The 10,759-nt window shown below is 50.1% G+C and overlaps 1 protein-coding gene across 4 annotated transcripts in view; it reads left to right on the top strand.

Annotated features, from left to right (window-relative positions):
- P4ha2 (prolyl 4-hydroxylase subunit alpha 2) overlaps positions 1-9,429 on the top strand; it is a 30,357-nt gene extending 20,928 nt beyond the window's left edge. For 2 of the 4 annotated variants that reach the window (XM_005350077.2, XM_026780745.1), the window contains exons 10-16: positions 3,056-3,126; positions 3,339-3,438; positions 4,156-4,209; positions 4,631-4,696; positions 6,799-6,867; positions 7,175-7,271; positions 8,954-9,429. In XM_005350077.2, the coding sequence (XP_005350134.1) occupies positions 3,056-3,126; positions 3,339-3,438; positions 4,156-4,209; positions 4,631-4,696; positions 6,799-6,867; positions 7,175-7,271; positions 8,954-9,024 (528 nt within the window). In that variant the 3' untranslated portion in view covers positions 9,025-9,429. Of the gene's footprint in view, positions 1-3,055; positions 3,127-3,338; positions 3,439-4,155; positions 4,210-4,522; positions 4,583-4,630; positions 4,697-6,798; positions 6,868-7,174; positions 7,272-8,953 lie in introns of all 4 variants that reach the window. The other 2 variants (XM_026780746.1, XM_005350078.2) reach the window with 2 other exon arrangements.
- The last annotated feature ends 1,330 nt before the right edge of the window (positions 9,430-10,759 follow it).

The following is a 10,759-nucleotide window of genomic DNA, read 5'->3' as shown; positions in this document are numbered from 1 at the left end:
TCATTTTCCCTTGAAGAAACTCACCTGTGTAGGTCAGAGGGGAGGTAGAAGTTCCTCCTTCTTGACTTTGTTGGCTGGTGTTCTTGGGTTATCTTGACAGAATTGTCATCTGCAAGCAAGGGAAATGTTTTATCCTTCCTAACAGTTAGAGCTCCTTTGCCTTGACCATATTGCTGAGATGCCTGGAGCTTGTAGAACATCTTTGCAGTGGACCGCCTTGTCTTGTGTCTGAGGATCATGGAAACCCAACTGGCATTTCCTGCTCCATAACCATCGACTGTTGGCTTTTGTATGTCATGTTGCTACAATTATTCTTTGATTTCAAGCCCATAGATGATTGGTCCCATTTAATCTTTTTCGAAGAGAAGCTGTCGTTGCCCCAGCTTTGTCCCGTCACAGGCAGTTGGGAGGGAGGGATGAGCTGACTCTTCTAGTGCTTTGTTTGTAGTAGAACTGAAGTGGCTGAGGTGGCCGGGAGCTTCTGCTCATGGGCAGACCTCAGATAGGTGCCTATAGTGGCCCCAAAGCTCACTTTGGAACAGCCTTGGTTTGAAGACATAGCACACATCAGGAGACAGGGTCTGTTGCTGGTATCATGGGTGTAATCGAGGTTCAGTCTAGTGTATGGAGCACTGTAACTAGGACTCCTCATTTCACTTCCTTGGTCACTTCCAAAGTCCCCCAGAGAAGAAAGCTTATTCTCCTGTTTTCTAGTCGAGAGAGACACTGACAAACCAAAATCTCCTGAGAGATTCCTTACCTGCCATAATCCGGGGCATGGAATGCTTTTCTGTGTGCACATGCATACGTGAGTGGCAGGGATAGGGAAGGTGGCTGATGTTGGGATAACTGGTCTTTTAACAGGAGCCATGTGATAAACCATACACATTGGCCATCATGAGCTGACCTCTCCTTTCCGGAGGCGAGGGCAGACAGATGCTATTCCGGCTTTGAAGTGGGGCCAGCGAGCTTAGCTTGGCTTGCGGGGAATGCCTGGCAGCTGTCTGTGAGTCCCCAGTCTGCTTTCAAAATAGCCCCGTCTGTCCCCAGGGCAGAGCACAGCTGCCCAAAGTCTTTTTTGGGCACCAGGCCAATGCCAAAGCTCAGATGTTTGCACAGTCTAGTGGCAATGACTGTCATCAGGCGGGAATGGCCATCCACTAGGCTAATAAAAGGACCATAGATAGGAACCTAGGAAACCATCTTTCTTGGGTATGCTGGCGGCCATATTCCTATTAGAGCGTTATGAGCCAGAGTGATCAGATGGGTCAGTTTACTTCCTGACCAGACTTCTGGTATGGCTCCTCTTCTCCATCCCTTTTCACCTCCTGTCCCAGGCCTCTGCCATCTCTTGCCCTGATCCTTGTTCCAGGTTTCTTTTGGTTGTCTTCCCATCTGGTCTGTCCATCAGGTGGCACAATAGTCCTTATATTCCATTGTGACCGCCCCTCCCTTGCATAAGGCCATCCCTGTTTCAGGGTGACCATAAGATGGCAGCAGACCCCAGTCTCTGTCTCTGGCCTTTTCTCATCTCACTGCATCAGTGGCCTCAGCCTGTAGCCAGTGCCCTTTCATCCGGGGCCTCTGCACCAGTGCCCTTTCCCTGCCGCTATAATGTACGCGGTACCCTAGCCTGGGCCAGCAGGTTGTTCTTCAAGGGCAGGGTCCCGAGGGAGAAGGGTCAGAGGTAAAGAAGGTAGAACAGGTGGGCTCAGGAGGTCTTGAACAAGCTATGTCTCACACCAAGCAAGCTTATTAAGAAGTTCAGTGTCTTATATACTGTTTCCAGGGGAGACATGAGACAGTGCCACTGAAGAACTATCATACAAGGGGATGACGTCATCAGGTAGCTAACCAAGCAGTGTCACACGAGGGGAACACGGGGTATCTCAAGGGCAAGGGCATCAGAGAGGAGTTCACAGCCTTGGCACTGATACCCACAGCGTTTGGCTCTGAGGACCCAAAGCTACAGCTCCCTTTGGACCTTTGCCCCGGGTCATTACTGTATCTGCTAAGGATCAGACAAGGAGCTACATTCCTTCTCCACACATGAGGGTCTCAGAGAAAGCCCAGCTCTCAGAAGTACCCAAGCTGCTGCAACCTTTGGCTGCGTTCCCACAGGACAGTAAGCTCACCCATGCTTACTTACGTGGCCCGTTTACTACCGTCTCCACTTGACCAACGTTTGTGAAGGCAGGGGTCATGGCTCGGTCTCTCAGCATAGCACCTGGCACACAGCCAACACCAATCAGATAGTTATTGGAAGTAAGAGTCAGCACTGTTCTGTTTGGTTCATCTATACTTCTGCCTGAACATGCCTGTCCCCTCCCGGAAGTTCCATTGAGCCTTTATATGGAGACTGGGGAGATGAGGTAGAGGAAGGGTTTGTGTGTTTGTGTGTGTATGCGTGTGTTTGCATGTGTGTGTGTTTGTGTGTATATGTGTGTGTTTGTGTGTATGTTATGTCTTTGTGTGTGTGTGTGTGTGTGTATTCGTGTGTAGGTGGCTTGTGTACAGCAGTTCATGTACATCAGATTCCTACCGTTTTCTCTGTTGACTCTGGGAGGGCCGAGACAGACTGCAAACTATTTTTCTTGCTGCACAGTAGGAGCCAAGCAGGGCAGGAGGCACAGCAGACACGTTTGGGTAGCTTCTTGGCAGAAGGATGGGAAAACTTGACCATGTCAACAGAAGCCTTGGGTTGCAACTCAGAGATGGCCTGGTCTGAGTGTGGTGGAATCAAAGCTCAAGCCATGCTCAGGCAGTGTGCTGTGGGCCTGTCAAGAGAGGCCATGCTTGGAGAAATCATGTACAGACTAAGCAGAATTCATAGGCATAACAGAGCTGGCAGCATAGACCTGGGTAGCAGAGGGGTGGATAATGAGCAAGGAGGGTGTGGCCAGGGAAGTGGAGACTGGACTGGAGTATCATGGGACCTCAGCTAGAGCTACTTTCTGCAGCTGTTTTCCCACTGATGTGGCTGGCCCATCTGGTCTCAGTTTCTCTGGGAAAACACCCAAAACCAAAAAGGATAACTCCATCCTCTTTCTTTTAGCTCGCACGAGCTACTGTTCGTGACCCCAAGACAGGTGTTCTCACTGTTGCCAGCTACAGAGTTTCCAAAAGGTGAGCAGAGGTAGCCGTGGGGTGGAGGGCAGCCACTCAAGCCCAACTCCAGACGACAAGGAGGTAGAAGAGGGCTGATGCCGGCTTGTCCTGCTTGCTGCACCTTCTCTCTCCGGGGCAGTCACCCTGTGTTGCCCACTAGCTGGCCTTGCCTGGGAAGGACTCACGTAAGCCTACCCATACCTTCCATCTTTGCTGTTTTCTTTGTGCAGCTCCTGGTTAGAGGAGGATGATGACCCTGTTGTGGCCCGCGTCAACCGTCGGATGCAGCATATCACAGGGTTGACCGTGAAGACTGCAGAACTATTGCAGGTAGGCTGGTCCTGGGTCCAGAGAAGTTGGGAGGGGTTCTGTTGGGCTGGGTGGTCCCCCAGGTTCCCAGGCTGTCTGAGCAGGCACCTACACTGTTAGTTACTCTTCTAATCAGAGGACCCAACAGAAGCAAACTGATGAAGGAGAGGTCTGCTGTGGCTCACAGTTTAGTCCATCACAGTGGGGGAGGCTCCGCAGCCGAAACTTGTAATACAACTTGTTCACATTTTGCTGAATCAGAAACCAGAGGGCTTGGGCTGGCCAGAGCCAACAGCAGATAAAACCTTCATGGCCCACAGCCCATGATCTAATTATGCCAGCTAGGTCCCAAAGATTCCACCCTCCAAAGACAGGACCACCATCTCCGGAGCGAATATGTACTCACCTGTGCCTTGAGTTCACATTCCCAGCGTCCATACTAAAAGCTGAGCGTGGTTAAGCATTTTACTGTCACCCACAGGCTTGCAGGGTGGCAGCCTAGCTCCAGGTTCATTGTCTTAAGGGAATAAGGTAGAGCGTGATGGAGCAGGACACACAGCCTTCTCCTCTGACCTCTGTGTGCACACACCACCATATACATATACCACACACGCATAGTACATACACACACAAGTTGGGGGTTGTTTTCAGGCCTAGGGAGATGGTTTCCACGGAGAGTTGGGCGGCTGTGGGGGTGGTCTTACTGCTGACAAAGTCCATGCTGTAATCTCTCATCAGGTTGCAAACTACGGAATGGGAGGACAGTACGAACCACACTTTGACTTCTCTAGGGTAAGCCCTCAGTCGCTAGTAGTTCTGAAGGGCTCTGCCCTGGCTGGTTTGACAAGGTTAGAGCTTCTAGAAGCCTTTCAGCTTTCACGCCATCCCTCCTCTGCCTTCCACCTCACCAGGGGAAGACTATGTTGTTGGGGAATGAAGCCTGGCTGTTTTCTGTCGATGTAGGGAATGTTTGATAGCCTTGTCCCATGTCCCTGATGTTCTATGGAAGACACACTTACCATCCCCCTGCCCCTTCGGGTCCCAGTCCTTTGGGTTGGCGGGTAAGTTAGTTGCAAACTTAGATAAAAGTTGTTGTCTATTGCAGCGACCTTTTGACAGCGGCCTCAAAACGGAGGGGAATAGGTTAGCGACGTTTCTTAACTATGTAAGTACTGGGCTGGGCCCATTTGTCCACTCTCACTTAATTTTATAGAGCGATGAGCAAGATGCTTTCAAGCGTTTAGGGACTGGGAATCGTGTGGCCACGTTTCTAAACTACGTGAGTATGATGCGTGCGCTGATGGGCCCGGTGGAGCCCCTGGGGCCAGAGAGCTCCTGCACATCCCACCCCATCCGGGCTCATAGCATCAGCTGTTGCATAGGCTCCCTCGGCGCCCTTCTTGGCTAGAGGATAGAGAGTTGGCTTTTGTTCCCATCTGTGAGCTTGCCCTTCTTCTACTCCCTGACTCTTTCCTACCTGCCCCTCATATCTTTCTTAGCTGTGGTAAAATATAGATAATATAAATTTTTCCATCATAACAATATTCTGTGTGCTTTAGTGATTTTATTAAGTCCATCCCTAATGTGAACCATATCCCATCTGTTACCATAGCTCTTCTCACCTCATAAAATGGAAACTCTATTTCTATTAAACACTAATTCCAGAGTCCCTTCCTCCCCACCACCCCTCTCTCTGAGACCACATAACCTCATCCACGTGGAGCCCTGCAATGTCGACTTCTTGCTGGCTGATGCCCTTAGCCCCTGTCTTTAACATGTGTCTGCCGTGGTGTATTCTGCTTCAGATCTACTCTGAGCTGTGGGAATGAGAGCCACGGTGAGCTCTGTCTTGGTGGCAGAGAGCAGAGGTGGCCAGGGGGTGCTTTCAGATGGAAACTGCCTGTTTCCTCAGAGGCTGCATAGCCAGCTCCCCTCCTGCTGCCCCGCCCCCACCCGTGGGCTCTCAGTTCACCTTTCCCTATTATAATAGCCCACTCTAAGGATGCATAGTCAATGAACTTAGAAACAAAGCTTGCCTTTTGGCTTGAAGTTTTAATTGTCCTGGAGATTGCTATGCACATACACTTTTGAGAAGGTCCTATGTGGTCTCCATTGTGACATCTGACGTCTGACATGGGAGACTCACTTGAAACATGGGAAAGATGGTTATTTAGTTACCATGGAGACAAACACTGGAGAATTTGCCCAGGCACGGGGCTCAGTAAAGGCCTCATTTAGGAAATAGCATGTCAGTTGAGACTTGAAAATTAAATGGAAATTTGTGGAACATATTTTGGCAAAGAAGAAGGTGTGTGGGGGCCTGGAAGGGAATAGGTTTGGGATGTCACGAAACAGGCAAAGGCTGGTGTATCTGGAGAGAGAGGCGAGCAAGGCTGACCTGGAGAGTCGCTGGGTTTGAACCCCAGCGCTGGGGAAGCCATTGGGCTTTTTGTCTTCCTTATCATGAGCCTGCCGAGTGCCCACCCCTCCAGGCAGGCTGTATGTGTCACACTGGGAAACATCTTAGCTCCAATTCTTATTACAGCATAGACAAAATGCTTCAAGTAAAAGTGCAGTTTACAGGAGAAAGTGGGGAAGAGTAGCATTCTGGGAAGGTGAAGGGCTGATTAAAGCAGCTAGAGCCAGAAGAACGGCCATGAAGGGAAGGGGGTACTCCTGAGGTTAGAAGCCATAGGGAACTCCTGTCCAGAGCTCTGTACACACTGCTGAGAACACTAGCTTAGGCAAGGCCCCTGCAGTGGGTCAGAATTCAAGATGGGGACAGGGTAAAGATAGGCATTTTCTTTTTCCCTTCTCTCTCCTCTCTCTCTCTCTCTCTCTCTCTCTCTCTCTCTCTCTCTCTCTCTCTCTCTCGTATTTATCTATATCAGTGTTTACATGCATGTGTGTGTGCATATATGTTATATGTGCTACATGCATGCATGATGCCCACCGAGGCCAGAAGAGGATATTGGATCCCCTGGAACTAGAGTCACGGGTGGTTGAGCTGCCATGTGAGTGTCGGGAACTGAGCCTGGGTTGTGTGTAACAGCGTGCTCTTAACTGCCATCTCTCCAGCCCCTAAGAAAGTCATTTTCTAAATGGACACAGGTTGTGTCTATTCAAGGGTGTCCTGAATGTGGCTCTTCTGGGGGCTTTAGCTCTTGAACCTCCAGGCGTGGAGCCTGTCTTGATGAACAGCACAGATTAAGCTGCATATGGGAAGCCTTTCCTGGCTTTAGCCAGTCAGAGCCAGAACTTCCAGCCAGTGCTGCTCATTCTTGGTGTGAGGGTGACCTGTGCATCTTGTCGTGTCCTTACGATTTTGCTGCTCTGTGGTCCTTGGGGAGAGGGACCAAGCTCTTTGCCTTATGTCCCCAGATGAGTGATGTAGAAGCTGGAGGTGCCACCGTCTTTCCTGACTTGGGAGCTGCCATTTGGCCCAAGAAGGTGAGTGTGATTCTTCAGGGTCACGCGTTGAAGCAGGGCTCAGACCTTGTCAATGTCCCCCAATACCACGGGCTGTCTATTTGACTGTCTTCCCACCCACGCTCTGGACTGCGGTCCCCACTTGTACCCATGGAGAAGGGAGGGCAAGGCAGGTGCATCACCGAACTTTCTTCCGTTTGAGCCCTGTCCCCCAGCACAGAAAAGGAGGGGCATTTCTGCCTAGGGGTGGATGGCTCTAGCTAGATTCCTAGAGCAGGTCCTTGTACCTGAGGTTTAGGATGCACTCTGACAGCTTGTTCTTTCCCAGGGCACAGCTGTCTTCTGGTACAACCTTCTGCGGAGTGGGGAAGGCGATTACCGGACGAGACACGCAGCCTGTCCCGTACTTGTGGGCTGCAAGTGGGGTGAGTGACGTGAGGGGCAGTGTTAGGGGCCCTCGGCCTTAGATGCAGAGGTGGAAACCACTGCTCTGCTAGCTGCTGTCAGCTCCGCATCACAAAGGGTTGTCTTGGCTGCTTACACCACCCAGCCAGAGCTTCCACAGCTGGTTGTCAATGCTCAGAGAGCCACGGAGGCCGGGGCTGCATAAGCACTCTAGGTCCAGGATGGATTTTCAGAGACGTGGGCTGTGGCAAGGGTTTTAGTGACTCATCGAGAGAGCTGGGAACAGAGAGGAGAGAGGGTGTCTGTGTGAGACAAGAAAGACACATGCGGCTGCAGCCAGCACTGTAGGTAACAGGGTGGTGGTGGTGAGGCTAGCTGTCCTTGTCACACGATGAAGGGGAGTCCTGAGATGGGACTGGACCTGGGGCACAGCCCAGAGGATGAGCTTGAGCCTCACCCTGGAAGCAGCTGTGGAGAGCTGGGAAAAGCGTGGACTAGACTGTGACAGGAAGGGATCTCTTGCGTTTGTAACCCGTGGAGTTTGGGAGGTAAACTGTGACGGGCTCGCAGAAACGGTGAAGTAGTTGCTGGTTTGGGAGGAAAAAGGATAGGGAAAGTCAGTGTACTAGATGGCAAGCGTGTTGCACAAACACGACACATGTAAGCACTACGTGCTTAATTAAAGTTTCCCGTTCTACTATATATGCTGTTAATCAAGTCTTCTGGACAGTTTGTTTAGGTAAGTTTGGGTATTAAATTGTATTTTAAAATCTCTGACTTGAGTAGTGCAGTACTTTAAAAACTCATGTGTGTGTGTGTGCGTGTGTGTGCATGTGTGTGTGCGTGCGTGTGTGTGCGTGTGTGCGCGTGTGTGCGCGTGTGTGTGTGTGTGTGCGCGTGTGTGCGTGCGTGTGTGTGTGCGTGTGTGTGTGTGTGTGTGTGCGCGCACATGTGCCATGTCACACGTTTGAAGGTCAGAGGACAATTTGAAAGAATGGGTTCTCTCTTACCACGTTGTGGGTTCTGGGGATTAAGCTTAGGTTGTCAGCTTTATGACATGAGCTGTCATCTGCCCTGCATTACTTTCGTATTCCTCATAAGAGAGTCCATGTTTGAGAAGAGAGTCACGGTACATGCCTGTGACCTGGTGGTGCCGGTACCAGTGCTCCAGCTAGGGTACCCACTGCACTAAGATTCTGCTCTATAGCTCACGGGGCCCGCGGCTTATGGCCAAGCCCTGCCAGTGCTGATAGGTTCGCCATCCCTCTCCTCAGTTTCTGCTTGTCACTATCCCAGCCTCTTGAGGTCCTTCACACTTCCCCGGGTGGCCTCTGCCTTTGAGGACTTTCTCATCCTGCTTTCTGCATCCAGCCCACTTGGAGTGAGTGGCAGTCACATGATATGCCCGATAACTTCAGTTCAGCTTCTTGTTCTGAGTCAGTCCTGCTTTCCTAACATCATGAGATACCCTTTGGCTCTGTTCCTATGGCAACTTGCATACATGCATCGAATCACTGGTAGACTTTTGTATCATTACCTGCGTGCCCGTGTGTTTTCAACAGTGCGTGATTGGCTTGAGGTCTGAGCTGTGTTGCTCTGGAGTCTCCCCCCGCCCACCACAGGGCAGTGGTCATCGTGGGAAGCATGATTGGACCGCTGAACTGTTAGGTTGAATCATCACATCCCTGCTTTCTGTTCACAGTCTCCAATAAGTGGTTCCATGAACGAGGACAAGAGTTCCTGAGGCCTTGTGGGACAACAGAAGTTGATTGACATCCTCGTCTGCTGCTCTGCTCCTTCCTGGTCCCACAGCCCAAGTCATCTTCAAGTTCAGCGTGACAGATTCCTTTGTGTGTTCCAGCTCCTGTCAGGCAGGTCAGCGGAGGAGCCAGCGTTTGTCTGAATTTGAGAGAGTGTGTCCTGGGCTGAGTCCTGGGTGACCTGGGCCCCAGACTCTGGCCAGCCTATGCCTGCTCTGACTCCAAGGGTAGCATCGGTGTGGCTGCTGCAGAACCAAACTGTGTGGCACCTAGCTCGGTGTCTTTGTACCTCAGATGTTTCAGGTGGGAGAGGTTTTAGTGAAACCAAAGTTCTGATGCTGTGTTTACAAGTTTGTTTTTATGACATTTCTATTTGTTGTGGCTTTAACCAAAAAATAAAGTGTCCCCTGCCAGAAGCCTTAAATAGCCTATTTTGCAGTGTTTTGAGTTCATTGCTGTTGTGTTTTGTTTTTTAGTCAAGGAACTGGGGCTGACTTGGTTTAAAATGCCTGCCACACAGACATGGACCTGAATTCTGATTCCCAGCATTTATATAAAAAGCTGGGCTTGGCAGTGCATGCCTATGATACCAGTACTGGGAAGGTGGAGATAGGAAGATCCCTGGGGCTGGCGGACATCCAGACTAGCCAAAACGGGTGAGGTCCAGGTTCAAAGAGAGACCTTGTTTCAGAGGAAAATGCCTGAAGTGGATGGCTGGTCTCTACACGCATGTGCACACATGAGCATACACACATATGAATGTGTATGCACACAATCCAGGAGCCCTTACCAGTTTCACCATCTCAAATGCCCAAAGGGTAGAGTGTTGACTATATTATGATTTATCTTGTGTCAGTATCATAGACTCTGAAGTCAACTAAAAGACACCTCTGGGCAGCTTTGTGAGGGACTTACAGGAGGAATTAGTGGAGGAGGAGGACCCTCTTCTACAGTACCAGTTTCATGCATCTCCACCGTGCAGACATTCTCAAGAGCAAAGCCCTAGTCTTTGGTTCTAAAAATGGTTTTCATGCCCATGTGTCCTCCAGGCTTATGTACTTTTCTGGAAACTGGAGGTAAATCATCCCACCTGCCCTCCCTGAGAACATAGGAAGAACATGTGGTTCACAATTGGGATGTTGTTAGGGTTTGATTTGGGATTTGTGCACTGAGTTGTCCCTGGCTCACAGATGCAAAGAATATGAAGGTGTGTGTGTGTGTGTGTGTGTATGTGTGTGTGTGTGTGTGTACCTACATACATGTTACTTTCTGGCTGGAGTTTTTCTGATTAGCACTCAGGAGCCATATGGGAGACCCTCCTGCCTGACATCTTCCCTGTCTAAGAAGCTGTGGGTAACCATGGGATGGTGATTGGTGGTCACCACTGAAGCTTCCCTCCTGTGGCCAAGTCACCGACTACAGTAACTTCATTTTCACTGACTTTTTAACCAGCTGAGGCAGACTATAACTATTTCTGTCTGTTCGGCATCTTTCATTTGGTATTGTGTTAAAGATTTATCCATATTGACATGGAGTTTGTTTTTATGGATCCTCTAGAGAAACAGAACAGACAGGATAAATATATGTTACAAAGGGAATTTATTAGATTGACTTACAGCATGCAGGCTGGGTAGTTCAACAGTGGTGAGCTACACTCCGGAGAAGCTGAGAACCAGCAGTAAGTGGTTCAGTCTATGAGGTTTGTGCCTCCATTGTCCCAGTCTGGTGCTGAAGGCCTGAGGTTGTCT

This window comes from Microtus ochrogaster, chromosome 7 (genome assembly GCF_000317375.1).
Source record: "Microtus ochrogaster isolate Prairie Vole_2 chromosome 7, MicOch1.0, whole genome shotgun sequence".
Lineage (NCBI taxonomy): Eukaryota > Metazoa > Chordata > Mammalia > Rodentia > Cricetidae > Microtus > Microtus ochrogaster.
Note: the sequence above shows the minus strand (reverse complement) of the source record. Positions and strands in the feature narration are given on the sequence as shown.